Source organism: Hyperolius riggenbachi, chromosome 7, assembly GCF_040937935.1.
Source record: "Hyperolius riggenbachi isolate aHypRig1 chromosome 7, aHypRig1.pri, whole genome shotgun sequence".
NCBI classification, from domain to species: Eukaryota; Metazoa; Chordata; class Amphibia; order Anura; family Hyperoliidae; genus Hyperolius; species Hyperolius riggenbachi.
The window spans coordinates 16450191-16467854 of record NC_090652.1 but is presented as its reverse complement, the minus strand read 5'-3'; the positions used below and the strand labels follow the sequence as shown (position 1 = coordinate 16467854).

The 17664-nt window shown below is 47.1% G+C and overlaps 1 protein-coding gene across 1 annotated transcript in view; it reads right to left on the bottom strand.

Annotated features, from left to right (window-relative positions):
• Positions 1-17664, bottom strand: part of LOC137525346 (zinc finger protein 208-like) — a 129633-nt gene that overhangs the window by 85358 nt on the left and 26611 nt on the right. The window contains exon 4 of the mRNA XM_068246401.1: positions 13579-14418. Coding sequence (XP_068102502.1) covers positions 13579-14418 — 840 coding nt within the window. The remainder of the gene's footprint in view (positions 1-13578; positions 14419-17664) is intronic.

Genomic DNA, 17664 nt, shown 5'->3' with positions numbered 1-17664 from the left:
TCCATAACGGCTGGGATAAACATGGAACACCTCTGACAGCACAAGAAGTGAGGGAAATCCAGAGATAAGGTAACACAGAGAGTGTGCATACGTGTGAGGCACCAGCTGGAGGTGGGAGCTGCTCCACGAGGATCTTATGGGCTCAGTATTCCATGGCATACAAGATCAGCCAATCAGAGCTCTGCACTATTCACAGATTATATTATTCTCTATGTCTCCCTCCCTAAGGGGCAATTATGTAAACTAACCCCCCACATAGATACTTTGTATCATTCTCAGGAATAAAGGCAGACTACCCTAACAATAAAACTACTACTCCCTGCAAGCTCTCTCCATAGAGATGCATGTGTCTGGATTCCTGCTCACACCCTTCATATCGCTAAACATTCACCCCTTACGTCGGTATAGAATTCAGACATCTCACCACATGTCACTCCAGCCATTAATAACATAGCAATGGAGCTCAAGGGGTGGTGTGACTGGTGACTGGTCTGGTGGGTGACTAATATCTAGAAGACTTGGGAAGCCATCATAAAGGCATTAAGAGGCACCCAGGAGAAGATAAAACTGAGTTCAAAACAAATAAAAGAGAATAAAGGGGAGGTGACTTACCTCAATAATGACAAATTCATATATATAAATATAATGAATTTCAAATAAGCACGGGCAACGCGTTCCGTGGGTCTCTGCCCACTTCCTCAGGCCAAATAATGTGCTTAAAGGTTTCAAACGCCAGGTGCATCAAGTAGTGTTCTTCCCCAAGTTAACAAGGCAGATGTGCCCTAGGGTTGCCGCGGTATACCGGTATGACTATCCCTGGCTACTTATACTGCGGCCACCTATTACTGGCTACACCTATCCAAGGCTACCTATACTGCGGACACCTTTACTAGCTATATCGATCCCTGGCTACCTATACTGCGGCCACCTATTACTGGCTACACCTATCCCTGGCTACCTGTACTACGGTCACCTATTACTGGCTACACCTATCCCTCGCTACCTATACTTCAGCCACCTATCACTGGCTACACCTATACCTGGCTACCTATACTGTTGCCACCTATACCTGTCTTCCATACGGGGGGGGGGGGGGGTCGTGGAGCTGTGTAAAAACAGCGCCAGAGATTTAGGCGCCGTTACATCTTTATATACAGCTATAAAAACACTGTAATTCGGCAGCCAGCAATATTTGGAAGCTGAATTACATATTTCACCGCTAACCACGACATGGAGGGGGAATAGTATTTAACGCCGCAGCTTAAACATATGTATGCCGAGGGAGTGGGCACATCTGGCTACCATACTCCTTGATCATTCTTTTCCCGCTCTCTGCCCAGCCGGCGGGACACAAGGTGGGGGGGGGGGGGGGGGCAGCGCGGGATAGCAAGACGGCCCCTCAAATCAGGACAGTCCCACAGGATTTGGGATGGTTGGGGGGCCTGCAAGGGTAAATGCCAGCACTAAGGGACATGGCTATATTCAATATATATCTTCTCTTGTCTCTGTGATGTGACTGAATTATTACTAGGAAGGTGAGATCCGACCCATAATCTATGGTACATGTAGGGGGAGCAATAGAGAACTGGCAAACAAGTCACAGCAGTTATATATAAGTCTCATGAAGGGGGATGATCAGGATAGTGACAGATGTACTATGTCCTCCTCTGTAACAAAGCATGCCCACCCCAAACCTCTGCTCTGCTCCATATATAACAAGATTCACACAATTACCTCTTCCAGCCGCGTGTTCTCTCACCTCCTGCAACTTCTCTTCCTGCTGTTACATCACTTCCTGTCTTTGGCTTAATCTCCTCCTTTCTGTGCGTTCCACGTGGGAGAGGTGAGATCGACACCTTGTGGTGAATAAGCTAACTGCAAGCTCTTTTGTGGAATCACCTGCAGTCAGCATTTGAATACTATTTATTATTATTATTATTATTTTAATTATCAATCACAGCACAGCACAACTCTCTCATCTACATCTTCATCACCATCTATTATCATTACTATCACATGTATGCCTGTTGGACATTTCACAAGTTGAACATTCCCAATTTTCAATGTATTTTGCTACATCCACACAGCAGAAAACAAACGCAAAATCAAACTCAGTAAAACTGTATGGGCTGCAGATCACAGTTTTTTGCCTCTTTTTTTGTATCATTTTAAAATCGTACATGTTGGATCTTCCACATAGTGCAGCTTTCCTATGGCGAAATATGCATGTGTTTTGATACATATATATTATATATATACAGTGGTAGAAACCCTTGAAGGAGTACATTTGAAATCGGCGCCGTTAGACTTGGGCGCAGGATACAGCGGTATATAGCTGATCCTGCTTCTGCACAAGTCCGGGCCGATTTAATTACTATTCCCCCTCCAGGCCGCCATGGATAGTGGGGGAATGAAATAATTCGGCTTCCAGTGATTGCTGGAGGCCGAATTATTATGCTTTTAAGCAACCTCGGCTCCGTCTTCTGACGGAGCCGACGTTACTCACTGAGCACTTCAATAGGAGCGATTCCTATTGAAGTCTATGGAGGCGCCGGCTGCGCCCAAATCTAGCAGGGCTGAAAAGCACTGCTCCGCCCTTGAAGAACAGCACCACTCAGGACAATGTATTGAAAGTATCAAAACATATTCTTATTTATTATTCCAAAAAATATCTGTATGAAAGTACACTTCACAAAACATTCATGATTAAAAGCAATTAAATACACACAATAACCCCCATGTATCAACTCTCTGACTGAAAATTCTCAAAAAATAGGTATACACCATGCATAAATTATCATCAAACTCCTATATGTAATGAATGAGTTGATCCTCAAAGGGCTCAGGATCTGAGCCCTAATTGAAAAGAACCCGGGTTCAGCATATATCTAAAGTGCATGAATTGGAGACAATATCCACTGTCATATATACTGTGCTTAAATGTGAAATCATCAAAAATACACAACCAAATAGCACAAAAACCTGATAATACATGAAAAACAATACATTACCCTGAAAAATCGTGACATCTTTTTTCACTATGGGCTGCTCCATTACTTTCACCAGTCCTGCCTATCACTATTGATGTCACGATTTTTCAAGGTAATTTATTGTTTTTCATGTACTATCAGGTTTTTGTGCTATTTGGTTGTGTATTTTTGATGATTTCACATTTAAGCACAGTATATATGACAGTGGATATTGTCTCCAATTCATGCACTTTAGATATATGCGGAACCCGGTTCTTTCCAATTAGGGCTCAGATCCCGAGCCCTTTGAGGATCAACTCATTCATTACATAGAGGAGTTTGATTATAATTTATGCATGGTGTATACCTATTTTTTGAGAATTTTCAGGCAGAGAGTTGATACATGGGGGTTATTGTGTGTATTTAATTGCTTTTAATCATGAATGTTTTGTGAAGTGTACTTTCATACAGATATTTTTGGAATAATAAATAAGAATATGTTTTGATACTTTCAATACATTGTCCTGAGTGGTGCTGTTCTGCAAGGGCTTCTTTTTCTCCTAGTTTTGAATACATGTTGTTTTGACCCCAGCACACTGCAGGCATATACAGGAGTTGCAGACATACCCTTTTTTGGCTGTTGTGTACTTTCAAAGGGGGCACCAGTGGCGTAGCAATAGGGGGTGCAGAGGTAGCGACCGCATCGGGGTCCTTGGGCTAGAGGGGCCCCATGGGGTCCACTCTCAACCACAGTATTAGCTCTTTATTAGTCCTGTGCTTGTAATAAATCACTTCTATAGATGCTTTGAATAGTAGAGATCATTAACACACAGCTCCCCATCCCCTTCTTGCACCTCTGACACTGTGGTTGTCCTTGATTGGTTTTGGTGCGCCGTATCAATTGCTATGTATAGAGTGCTTGGGGGGCTTTAATGCAAAACTTGCACTGGGGCCCACAGCTTCTTAGCTACGCCACTGGGGGGCACTAAACTTTTTGCCACCCTTTTTCTGTCTGGCGCCCTGTGTATATAGATATATATATATGTATATATTTAATTAATATCTTAGGAATAATTAATCTGTCATTGTAAGTGTTTTTTGTACACTTCATTAACCATTCTAAGATGGAGGGTTATATTGAGGCTTTGGAAACAGGCTGGAATCGCAGACTACAAACAGTTTTAGCAGGTGATAATCCTGGTACCAATGACAGTGTTCCTGAGGAGGCTAAAAAACTATGTAGAGCCTTTAAAGAGGCAAATAAAGCACTTTTGAAATGATGGTGGAATATACATAGTCTCAAGCAATACAAAAAGGATCAGATCTACCCTCGGGGTTTAAAGAGAATCTGTATTGTTAAAATCGCACAAAAGTAAACATACCAGTGCGTTAGGGGACATCTCCTATTACCCTCTGTCACAATTTCGCCGCTCCTCTCCGCATTAAAAGTGGTTAAAAACAGTTTTAAAAAGTTTGTTTATAAACAAACAAAATGGCCACCAAAACAGGAAGTAGGTTGATGTACAGTATGTCCACACATAGAAAATACATTCATACACAAGCAGGCTGTATACAGCCTTCCTTTTGAATCTCAAGAGATCATTTGTGTGTTTCTTTCCCCCTGTTCTCATGCACTGAAGTTTCAGGCTGCTCGTTTCTTCCTGCAAACAGCTTTGCCCTTGTCTGTAATTCTTCAGTATGTGAAAGCCCAGCCAGCTCAGAGGACGATTTATCCAGCTTGTAAAAGATAAGAGAGAAGAGAGAAGCTGCTCTAATCCTAAATAACACACAGGCAGTGTGCATAGAGGGGCCTGGAAGGGGGAGTTCATGGCAGAACCACAACACTGAAGAACTTGGCAGCCTTCCAGACAGGCTGACAAGTCTGACATGGGAAAGATACATTGATTTATTACAGAGACAGTGATAGTATAAAGTGCTGCAGTAAGCCAGAACACATTAGAATAGCTTTTTGAACTTGTAGGATGATAAAAAACAGGATGCAATTTTTGTTACGGAGTCTCTTTAAAGAGACTCGGTACCAAAAATTTCATCCTGTTTTTTACCATTCTACAAGTTCCAAAACCTATACTAATGTGCTCTGGCTTACTGCAGCACTTTCTACTATCACCATCTCTGTAATAAATCAGTGAGAAAGGAGAGAAAGGGAAAATCGAGAGCCCCCGATAGTGTATTATTGTTGGTATGAACGTAGTGAGAAATAACGGTAAAATTATACTCACAATTGTAGGTTGCCGGGTTAGGCAACCACTTGTATCACAGACGGGAAGATTAGACCTGTCCCTGCTCAGGTTAAAAGTCGCTCTCTGCGTAGAAGAAGAAAAGAGGGTGTCCACACCCATCCACCAGGTGGATATTGCGTAATAAGAGGAACAGAGGCGCCAATAGAGTAAAAATGATTCCGAATTAAAACAAATTAAAATGTGGGTGGCAGTGGTGGACTTGCCTACCCCCAATGAGAAAAGGACCACTTTATATGGTTGACAATATAAATTTAAATTTAATCAATTTGATACTCCAAGACAATAATCAATTTGCAACGCGTTTCACGGGACACAAGCCCGCTTCCTCAGGCAAAATACATACAAGTAGGAGCAACCAGCAGCAGTCCGTACTAAATTTAAATTTATATTGTCAACCATATAAAGTGGTCCTTTTCTCATTGGGGGTAGGCAAGTCCACCACTGCCACCCACATTTTAATCTGTAATAAATCAGCTTATCTTTCCCCTGTCGGACTTGCCGCCCTGTGTCTGGAAGGCTGCCAAGTTCTTCAGTGTTGTGGTTCTGTGATGCATCTCCCCCCTCCAGGCCCCTCTCTGCACACTGCCTGTGTGTTATTTAAATTAGGGCAGCTTCTCTCTGCTCTATTATCTTTTACAAGCTGGATAAATCGTCCTCTGAGCTGGCTGGGCTTTCACATACTGAGGAATTACAGACGGGTAGAGCTGTCTGCACTCTGCAGGAAGAAACAGCCTGTCAGTGGGTGATAGCTGCAGCGGGAAAGAAACACACAAATGATCTCTTGAGATTCAAAAGGAAGGCTGTATACAGCCTGCTTGTGTATGAATGTATTTTCTATGTGTGGACATACTGTACCATCAACCTACTTCCTGTTTTGGTGGCCATTTTGTTTGTTTATAAACAAACTTTTAAAAACTGTTTTTAACCGCGGCGGGGTGCGGCAAAATTGTGACAGAGGGGAATAGGAGATGTCCCCTAACGCACTGGTATGTTTACTTTTGTGCGATTTTAACAATACAGATTCTCTTTAAGAGTCCAGATCTTTCCTACATGGGAAGTAATGGACGACTTTAAAGCAACCTGGGAAGAGGGCCTGGGTAAATGTTCAGTCATAATTATCGATATGCTGATTGACCATGATGAGAAATTGTTGATTAAAAAGAGGAAGGAGTTGAAAGATTTAGAAACTGCAATGCAAGCCTTTGATAAGAACACTGTCATTAAACCTTTTCTTACTCAATTAAAGAAAGACATGACGAATTTTGAACAGGTCATAGTAGATGGTAAACAAAAGAAATTGGCTAGGGATCGGCAGGACTATGTGAATGGGGCAGCTTATAGATGGAAGCATAGGGGCAATGGGAGGAGGCGGAGAAGGTTCCCCAAACCCCGAGGTCCCGATGGAGCAGGCTCCAATGTACCTAGGGCCCCCCCAGTGGAAAATAGGGATATCAGCAGGGTTGCTCTCCAGGACTCCTGAATGCGAATTTACCCGAAAATTCGGGTGGATTTTCAGGTTTGCGAAGTCGAAGCTGAACCCGAATGTTCCGCATCATGCCGACTCCGAATGCGAAGGTTCCTGAATATGCGCACTCGAATTCGGCAGGATGACACGGTGGGTTCGGATTCGGGGATGACGTCATTGGGCCAATCAGAAGTCCTCCAGCTGAGGCCCTAGCAACCCTAGCAACCAATTAGAGGAGGGGAGCCTGGCCCTCCCCTCCTCTATATAAGGCGGCGGCCATGTTGCGGAGCCCATCCTTGCTGTGTGACTGAGTGGTACTGAGAGTATCTCCAGTGCTGCGGCGTGTCTCTGAGCAAGTGCTTCTTGTGCTAAACCTAGCGTTTTGCTTCCTAATCACCTCCTAAACACATTGATTGTACTCTTTAACCACCTTGCCGGTTTTCCCTAGCTCAGCTCGGGGTAACCTGCGCAGGAGGATTTCTCAGGCCCCGCTGGGCCGATTTGCATAATTTTTTTTTCCTACACACAGCTAGCACTTTGCTAGCTGCGTGTAGTACGCGATCGCCGCCGCTACCCGCCGTGGCGAGCCGCCTCTCCCCCCCCCAGACCTTTGCGCAGCCTGGCCAATCAGGGCCAGGCAGCGCTGAGGGGTGGATCGGGATTCCCTATGACGTCCCGACGTCCATGACGTCGGTGACGTCATCCTGCCCCGTCGCCATGGCGACCGGGGAAGCCCAGCAGGAAATCCAGTTCTGAACGGGATTTCCTGCTTACTCCGATCGCCAGAAGCGATCGGAGTGGCTGCAGAGCTGCCGCTACTCAGCGGCTATCATGTAGCGAGCCCTGGGCTTGCTACATGATTTAAAAAAATAAAAAATAAAAAAAAAGTGCTGCGCTGCCCTCTTGCCTCCAGAATTGGAACGGCAAGGGGGTCAATAGTTAGATAGTAATTTGATTGTTCTTAGTCAGCTAATGTATAGTGTACACTGTGCTAGGCTAGTGTTAGTCTGTGTGCAGGCTAGGCCTGCTAGCCTAGGTAGCCTTAGCCTACTACTAGCTTAGGTAGGTTAGGGATTATAGTTAGTTGTGTACTAGTTTAGTTAATTTGTACTGCTGTAGTCTGTTAGTTTATTAGCTTCAGTACTGTGTTAGTTAATAGTTAGTTACTGACTGTGTACAGGCCACAGGCCAGCATCTGTTGTGATCTGTGACAGACAGTCATCTGCCTGACCCTATTGATTGATTGCGTCTGACCGTGTGTGACCGACTTTAATTGTCACTGTCTGCCGCACGACTTAGTTATTGTGTAGTACACTAGGTATTTATTAGTTACCTGTGTACTACTATACTCGTTCAGTTAATTTCTACTGTTAGTCTGTGAGTTTATTAGCTTCTGTACTGTGTAATAAATAAAAGTTACATCACAGGCCAGCATCCGTTGTGACCTGTGACTGTCATCTGCCCGACCCTATTGATTGATTGCCTCCGACCGCGTGTGACCGACTTTAATTGTCACCCACTGTCTGGCACACGACTTACTTATTGTGTAGTACACTAGGGATTTATTAGTTACCTGCGTACTACTACTACTACCCGTTCAGTTAATTTTTTCTACTGTTAGTCTGTGATTTTATTAGCTTCTGTACTGTGTAATAAATAAAAGTTACTTCCCAGGCCAGCATCCGTTGTGACCTGCGACTCATCTGCCGACCCTATTGATTGCGTCTGACCGTGTGTGACTGACTTTAATTGTCACTGTCCGTCACACGAGTTAGTTAGTACTGTAGACTACACTACTGCTGTTAGTAGTACTACTACTATTTAATACTACTACTATTTAATACTACTATATAAATTAAAAAAAAAAATCATTTTTTGTTGTCACTCAACACCAGTCACCACCAACCCAGACTTTATTAAAGTTTACACCCTTTCCCGCCCTTTTCTACATTTTTTTTTACTGTATTTGTATATTATTGCACAATGACTGGCAGAGGTAGAGGGCGAGGCACCACCAGGAGAGGCAGCGCCATTGCAGCAGCCACTGCCAGCAGCAGCAGGTCTGTGATTGGTCCGCTGCCAGCCACTGACCGTAGAGTTGTGGAGGAGGGGGCAGAGGTGCAACAGCAGCGCGTTGCGCTCATCTTTGAGACGGGTCGTCGCCCCCGGCCCATTGTGGAGATTGAGGTGCAGGCTGTGGTGGAAATGAGTGGCCTCCTCATCCTCCCGTGCAGGCAAACACCGCCAGACCCTGCTCAGCGAGTCATTCCCCGGTGTGACAAAGGTGCTGCCTCCCGCCCACAGGCGCATCCGGGTGCTGAACGGGTTGCTTGCCCGGGCCATGTGCTCCCAGCTCCTGCCATATTCCTTTGTGCTGGAGGGGAGTGACATGAGAGCGCTGCTGCAGTTTGGGATCCCGGAGTGTCGAGTCCCCAGCCGCCACTACTTCTCCCGCACAGCGATCCCAGCACTGCACTGCTTTGCCATGGCGAATGTGGTCCGCGCACTCGATCATGCCATGAGGGCGCAGATCCACGTCCCCACGTCGGATTCATGGAGCAGCCGTTTTGGGACAGACTGCTATCTGTCCTTTACGGCCCACTGGGTCAGGCTGGTGGAAAGCCCGAGCGAGGAAGCAGCAGGTCCACCCTCGGGCACATCAGCGGCACCAGTCACCCACTATGTGGTGCCACCGTGTGGGGTCAGGGGAGAAGCAGCAGCTCCCGCCGCCAGGCGATCCCATCTGAACAGCAGCGTGAAGGCCCGCCACTGCCGAGCACTGCTGGAGATGAAAAGCCTGGGGAAGAACAGCTTGACGGCAGGCAACGTGCTCCACTACCTGAGGGAGCAGGAGAAGACGTGGCTGACCCCCAGAGGCCTGCGAGTCGGATTGGTGGTGTCCGACAATGCCGCCAGCCTGCTGGCTGCCATCAGCAGGGGACACTTGACCCACGTCCCCTGCTTGGCCCACATCCTCAACCTGGTTGTGCAGAAGTTCCTGCGCACCTACCAGGGGATGGAGGAGCTGTTGGAATCGGCGCGGAAAATTGTGCGCACTTTCCGCCGCTCATCTGCTGCCGCAGCAAACCTGGCAGAGATCCAGCAGCGAGAGGGCCTGCCACGACACTGTCTTGTCATCGATGTGCCAACTCGCTGGAACTCCACCCTGGCGATGCTGGAGCGGCTGGTTGAGCAGAGGAGGGCTGTCAACTGCCACATCATCGAGGGCACTCTCGCCGGCACCACCAAACTACAGCTCCTCTCCAACGCACAGTGGTTGCAGATGCAGCAGGTCTGCTGGGTGTTGGCTCCCTTCCTGCAGGGAACCAACCTGGTCAGCAAACAACGGGCATCCCTCTGCCAGTGCGTGCCCTTTGTTTGTCTGCTGGGCACTTGGCGATTTGGTGGATTTGGGAGAGGAGGCCCTGAAGCAGCTGGAACAGCAGCCGCCTGCGCAGTCCACTGCTGCGCAGGTATTTGAGTCCCTGGAGGAGGAGGAGTTGGAGGTGCTGGACGTTGCTGCTGAGGGGGAACAGAGGAGCGCAGAAGCAGTGGTGCGAGGGTGGATAGAGGATGAAGAGGCTCAGGGGCCAGAGGAGGAGGAGGAGGACGACGACTCTGACCCTGATGTCTCTGTTGGACGGACCACCCTGTTCCCCATGGCAGCGCACATGCTGCTCTGCCTACGCACAGACCCCAGGGTCAAGCAGATGCAAGCGAGGGAGGACGCCTGCATCAGCATGATCCTGGACCCACGGCTGAGGGGGAGGTGGGCTCAGTTTCTGACAGCTAGAGACCATGAGCAGCGAACAAGGGAGTTGCAGGAGAACCTTGTTCGGCGATTGGAGGAAGCCTTCCCCCAGCCTTCCACCCCCTCTGTCCCTGTCCAGCCAGCACAGTGGCCGGTGCCTGCGGCCAGCAGCAGTGTCAGTCACCCAGGAGACCTGCTGTCATTGACTAAGGCGCTCTACATGACGGTAGAGAAGCCGACAGAGGAGGTACGTGCAGCGGCCACCTCCTCTCAAAGTCACAGCCAGCGCATGACCCGGATGGTGGCCGACTACATGGGGTCCTTCAGTGGGCTTGACACCAGCAGCGCGGAGCCTGTGGACCCTATGGAGTACTGGGTGGAGCGCTTGCACATCTGGAGTGAGCTGGCACAGTACGCCCTGGCAGTATTGGCTTGCCTCCCTTCCAGCATGCTGTCCGAGAGGTGCTTCAGTGCGGCCGGTGGCATGGTCACCGAGAAGCACTCTTGTCTGTCCACAGAGGGTGTGGACAGGCTCACATTCCCTAAGATAAACCAGGCCTGGATTGAAGGCACGTTCCTGGCACCTGTTGACGGCGAGAGGAGGACATGAAGTGCCTGGGAATTATTCTTTGACATCAACCTTCAGTCCCTGGGTCCTGATAATTTGGCCTGGTTTTTCTTTAGTTGCTGTGGTACTAACGCTGGTACCATGGCCCGTGACATGCCTGCTGCTGTCACACGTCACTCCTCCTCCTGCTGCTGCTGTATTTATTTATGAATTTATTTATGTATTTATTGTAATTATAAAGCGCCAACATATTACGCTGCGCTGATTTCCATCCTCCTGCTGTCTGTGTTCCCACCGCCAGGGTCCACAGAGTTATGCGCTGCTGCCATGCGCCACTAGCTATTATGTCACTACAATAGCTGTATACTGTTGTAAAAAAAAATAAAAAATCCTGAGGTGTCTGGGTTGAAAACTGTCCTGTCCCAGTTGTGCATTAGACAGAATGTGGGCTCCACGACTGCTGTCCGGAACTTCCTGATCTTGGTGTCTTTATTTACAGCCGTGGTACCCTGCTCCTCCTCCTTTCACACTTGCTCCTCCTCCGTTATGCCACTGTCTGGGTTTTCCCACACTTGGTTTTAAAGAATTTGTGGCTGCAGAGATGCCATGAAAGTTTTAAAAGTTCGCCTGCCCATTAAAGGCTATGAGGCTCGGTCAGTCCGCAAATTTTCACGGAAACATGTGATGCTCGGCCATCACTACCAGTATGATATTTAGGAGGCATCTCTGAAGATCTCCTCCTCAGACTGAGCGTTTCACCCGCTCTACTCCCTGGAAAGCAAATGTGTTCATATCCTGCATAGCAATTCATGAGATGCTTAGCAACCACTGAAGTATTGTCTGTGGCCCACTGCGGGCCCCTAAAATGCTCAGAAATTCTGAGCTGTAGGGGGCGCCCCGTGCACCCCACATGCTGCATACGGCAGGATATACAAGATATGACTCATAAGCCTGCCTCATTAGCATAGAATAAAGCACCAAGTTTATTAAAATAAACCTGAAGCCGAGTGACTCTGTGCTACAGTGCAAGCACAAGGCATCCCGCGCAGTGTGCCCGCCTGCATGGACAGGAGCCCGGCTGTGACCTTCCAGAGGGTGCAAGCACAAGGCATCCCGCGCAGTGTGCCCACCTGCATGGACAGGAGCCCGGCTGTGACCTTCCAGAGGGTGCAAGCACAAGGCATCCCGCGCAGTGTGCCCACCTGCATGGATGGGAGCCCAGCTGTGACCTTCCAGAGGGTGCAAGCACAAGGCATCCCACGCACTGTGCCCGCCTGCATAGATAGGAGCCCGGCTGTGAGCTTCCAGAGGGTACAATGACAAGGCATCCCACGCAGTGTGCCCACCTGCATGGATGTGAGCCCGGCTGTGACCTTCCAGAGGATGCAAGCACAAGGCATCGCGCACAGTGTGCCCGCCTGCATGGATGGGAGCCCGGCTGTGACCTTCCAGAGCGTTCAAGCACAAGGCATCCAGCGCAGTGTGCCCGCCTGCATGGATGGGAGCCTGGCTGTGACCTTCCAGAGGGTGCATGCACAAGGCATCCCGCGCAGTGTGCCCGCCTGCATGGAGGGGAGCCTGGCTGTGACCCTCCAGAGGGTACAGCGCTGGCTTGATTGTCGCGAAAAGGATGAGGGGTACGGATCAGACTTTTGCTTTACTTTAAATTACAGATTTACTTTAAAGAGACTCTGTAACAAATTTTTCAGCCTTATTTCTTCTATCCTATAAGTTCCTATACCTGTTCTAATGTGCGCTGGATTACTGCAGCCTTTCCTAGTTGCACAGTGGCTGTATTAGCTCTGTTATCTAATCTAATCTTCTTTCTTCTGACGGCTTTCCCTGTTGAGACAGGAATCTGCTGCTCTGCTGTCATGGGCAGAAGCTATACACTCCCTCTCCACGCCCCCTGCAGTCTCTGAGAGAAGCTTAGTCTGTGACTCACACAGCCTATCACATGCTTTTGTCTTTTGTTTGTAAACACTGCCTAAAACTGGCAATTACGAGCCAGGATTGCAGCAGGGAGTGGCAGGAACAGCACAGAGGGGCCCAGGAGAACATAATGAATAGAATGGTATGCTTTTTATTGTAAGAATTTTAGAGTACAGATTCTCTTTAACACTTGGAATGTAATAAATAGAAAGTGAACACAAGCAATTACTAATTAGGCTTAGTACTATATGTACCCATGTTTATCCCATCATGTCACCTCAGTTCAGGGACTTGCTTTACAAAAAAATGCGCTGAGTAGCATGAAAGAGCCCCTCTTTATAATATGCTGCCAGGTGCGTCTAGCAAGAAATAAAAGAAACATTGGAAAATAACACTGACAACCAAAACATTTCCCACACACAGTGCAGTAATAGAGCTTCTCACCAGTGATGAGAGAGGGATAAGCGGAACTGAACAAGCCTGATATTGGCCGCTGCACTCCACTCTCCATCCTCCCTACTTCCAGCTTTCTTGGGGAGATGGAGAGCAGTATACTGCGGCCAGTTCAGGTTCACTAAAGGTGAAGTTACGCTTCATTGACTCTTACTTATCATCTGTGTGAGATCTCTCATGACTGAGAAGATTTGATTTGTGTGCAAAACATTTCCCACACTCAGCACATGAATAGGGCTTCTCTCCAGTGTGAGATCTCTCATGGATGACAAGGCATGTTTTCCGTACAAAACATTTCCCACACTCAGCACAGGAATAAGGCTTCTTTCCAGTGTGAGATCTCTCATGTCTGAGATGAGTTGATTTCTGTACAAAACATTTCCCACACTCAGCACATGAATACGGCTTCTCACCAGTGTAAGTTCTTTCATGACTGACAAGGTCTGATTTCTGTACAAAACATTTCCCACACTCAGCACATGAATATGGTTTCTCACCAGTATGAGATCTCTCATGGATGACAAGGCATGATTTCCGTCCAAACCATTTCCCACACTCAGCACATGAATAGGGCTTCTCTCCAGTGTGAGATCTCTCATGGATGACAAGGTATGATTTCCGTACAAACCATTTTCCACACTCAGCACATGAATAGGGCTTCACACCAGTGTGAGTTCTTTCATGACTGATAAGGTCTGATTTCCATACAAAACATTTCCCACACTCAGCGCATGAATATGGCATCTCACCAGTGTGAGTTCTCTTGTGTACGCCTAGACTTGATTTTTTCACAAAACATTTCCCACATAGGGAACAGGAATAAGACCCTCCAGCAGAAGGAGAGTGGTGCTGGGTATGAGGCCCCTCTGGGTTAGATAGTTGAGGGGGGTCTGGGGGAATATTTGGGGTAACCAGGATATCTGCAGGAGACTCTTGTCCAGTGACATCATCATCCGCTGTACAGTCTGTGGATACAGAGAGACGAGTCTCTGAGAGATTCCTGATGCCGGGACTCTGCACTGCAAATAGAAAAACATCATCACTTCTTGTTAGAGAATTCTGAGGGGAGGAACAATTATCATTAGGGATGGTCAGTGAGCTGCTGATAATTCCAAGTTGAGGCAAAAATTGTGCAGACTGGAAATGGACCAGATGCAGCAGTTGCATAGCTTTACATAAAATTAGCATACAGTTTGCACCATCTCAGAGTTATTGGCATGCCACTGACCATCACACGTTATCAGCCTGACTGACAACTGCAGAAAGTGGAGCTTATTACAGGCGGCCAAACACATGACTACAACTTTGGCTTGCATGAAAACGTCAGAGTTATTTGCATGTCACTGACCCTTCCCACACCTAAAGCATTGGCCATACATTGAGCAGCAGTGAATGTAGAGCTTGATGAGACAGTGGAAGCAATGTGTTACTCCTGTGACAACAGACCTATATGTACTTATAGCAAGAGATCTGTGTTATGTTTGTAGAGCAATGTGGTGTCACTTCCACATTCTTATTACCGCTGTGTCCTCGTGTCACTCATATGCCCCGTGTAATGTACATGTTTCTCTCTTTTATTCCCAATTAAGCAAATAAGGAAACTGTGACTGGGGATGGTCTGAAATTTCCATCAGAACGCCGATTTCCAAAACGTAAATGCAACAATAGGCATAATTCACAAAGGATTTTCACCTGTTTTCCTGTTTCCACCTCGTTTATGTTACATTTTTAGGCTTCCAAAGAGCAAAAATATAATATAATTAAGGTAAGAAAAGTAATATTGAAATGAAGTTCATCAGAAACAACTTACTTTGAGTGATTATTTTGCTTGTAAATGTGCTGAAAGGTTATTTTTATAAATTAGGTGATAAGTCATGTATGAAAAGTTTTGTGAAAAGAGCCCAATGTCAGAATGCCGCATTACAGCAACTCAGAAATGTCAGCCAATCACTGAGCTCAGAAGCATCGGACCAATCAGAGAATGCAGAATATTTCTGTGGAAATGGGAACCCCGCGGGATGCCTCCGCACTCTCTGATTGGTCCAATACTACCGAGTATTTCCCAGTCGTGTGATTGGACTAAAATTTCCAAAAATGACTGTGGAAAAAGGAACACCACGGTCATCTCAGGCCAATCAGTGTACTGCGGATTACATGCAGAAATGTGCAGATTATGCGTACATCCACAATTATAGCTTACATTAAATATAGCAGAATTAACCGGCCAATCGGATTCTCTACCAATCCGGGCCAATTATAGGCCCTAGCAACCAGATCCTAGCTACCTATCACAGGCTATCCCACCCCTCTTGTATATAAGAGAGGTGAGACTATCAGCCATTTTGTGTGCTCAGTGAGGAGGAGGATATTGAGGGAGACAGTGCGCTGCATTGTGCTGCAGAGAATCAGTTGTGTGTGGATTGGGTTGTGTGACTGAATCTGGTGAGTTGTGAGATAGTGAGTGAGTGAGGAGTGAGTAGACAGACAGATTGTAGTGCACTAGCGAGTGAGAAGGAGGAGTTTGCTGAAGTTAGTGTGATAGAGCAGAAAGTCAGATGTGAGTCTAGAGAGGCCTAGTGACAGTGAGAGAGGGTGTGCTGTAGTGTGATAGAGAGCAGAGACAGATTGTAGTGTAGTGCAGGGCAGGATCTGTACTGTCACCAGCCGCCCCCTGACCAACAGCATATCCTCCAACATCCCCACCCCCCTCCTCTTCAGTATTGGAAGGCAGATAACCCCCCTCTTCAGTATAGTTAGTCAACTGCTCCCTCTGTCCCACAGCAAAACAGGAAACAAGACGCTCCCCCACTTGCAGCACAGGTAGCCAGATGCACCCCACTCCCTTGTAGTATAGATGGCTGGAAGTCCCTCCCCCCCCCCCCTCCTTGTATTGTAGATGGCCAGATGTTTCCCCTCCCCATAAAAGCTTAGGTAGCCTGCTAGTCGCATCCTCATTACACAACAGCTACCACCACAGGAGCACCACCAGTCACTCACCTCTCCTCCTGCCTCCAGCACTGAAGCTTCCTCTTCCACTCATTCCCATCATTAGTCGCCACTGTGCATCTCTTTCTGCAGCCAGCATCGCTCACGTGGCTTGTTGGCACATTACTGGTGAAATACGATAGGAAACACCAGCTACAGAAAGAGATGCACAGCGGCAGCTGATGACGGAGGAAGGGAAAAGGAGGCTTTGGCGTTGCCGGAGAGTGGAGAGGTGAGTGACTGGCAGTGCTGCTATATGGGGGAGGGAGGTGGGAAACATCTGGCGAGTGACTCTCTGCCCACAAGACCAGCCAGTTCCGGTTGCCTGCAGCTATTGTGAAGTAGTGAAACAATGAAGCAGGGCGGGCAGCCACAGACCAGGTCTGGCAAGCAGCCAAACACACTACACAGCCAGCCACGGGCAACAGCAGGAGAGTTCTGCAGTCAGGCGCTCACCCAATCTCTCCCTGCACTGCAAGCTTGCAACTGAAAATTCAATTGCTAACTGCACATTAACAGCCCACTGCCCAACTGCCTTTGCTCCTGTGTCACCCTAGGCCATGACCTATGTGGCCTGGATTTAAATCCGACCCTGGTGTAGTGAGTCACTAGTGAGTGAGAAGATTAGCTGTAGTGTGTAATGCTGGGCATACACGGGTAGTTTTTTGTTATCAATCGAGCCGCTGATAATATCCGACGTGTCCGATTACCCGCCAGATCGATTCCGTGCTCGATACCCGCGGGCGGACAATAGCAGAAAACAAGCGGAAGATAAGAGAAGCAATGAGCGGGAATCGATCCAGGCGTGCGCGGGGATGCACGGGAGTCGATCCGGCGGCTAATCGAGCCGCAGAAACGGATTGTGTGTGCCCAGCATAAGAGAGATAAGTTTGTTTTAGAGTGTAGTCAGTGATCGTGAGTGAGCGTTAAGCCCCTCCCTCAGATGGTGTGGATCCAGCACAACAATTGGACAGTCTTATCAGTTCTTTGAACAATAGCAAGCAACTTTTTTTTTGGTTGTTCAACTTGTTTCACAACAAAAGTTGTTTCATAATTGTGCTGCATATTAGACCTTTTATTTCAAATTTGATATACTTTAATTTTTTTAAATATATTTTGATTTGAATTTTATTTGATTAGAAAGTTTCTATGTTCTTTTTATCTAATTTTTATTCTCCATTTCATTTATTTGAATTATTTTTTTATTTTCTTTTTATTTCACTTTTTATTTTTTTAATTTTAGTTTGTAATTTGATTTGTTTCTGTATTTTAGTCTAAAT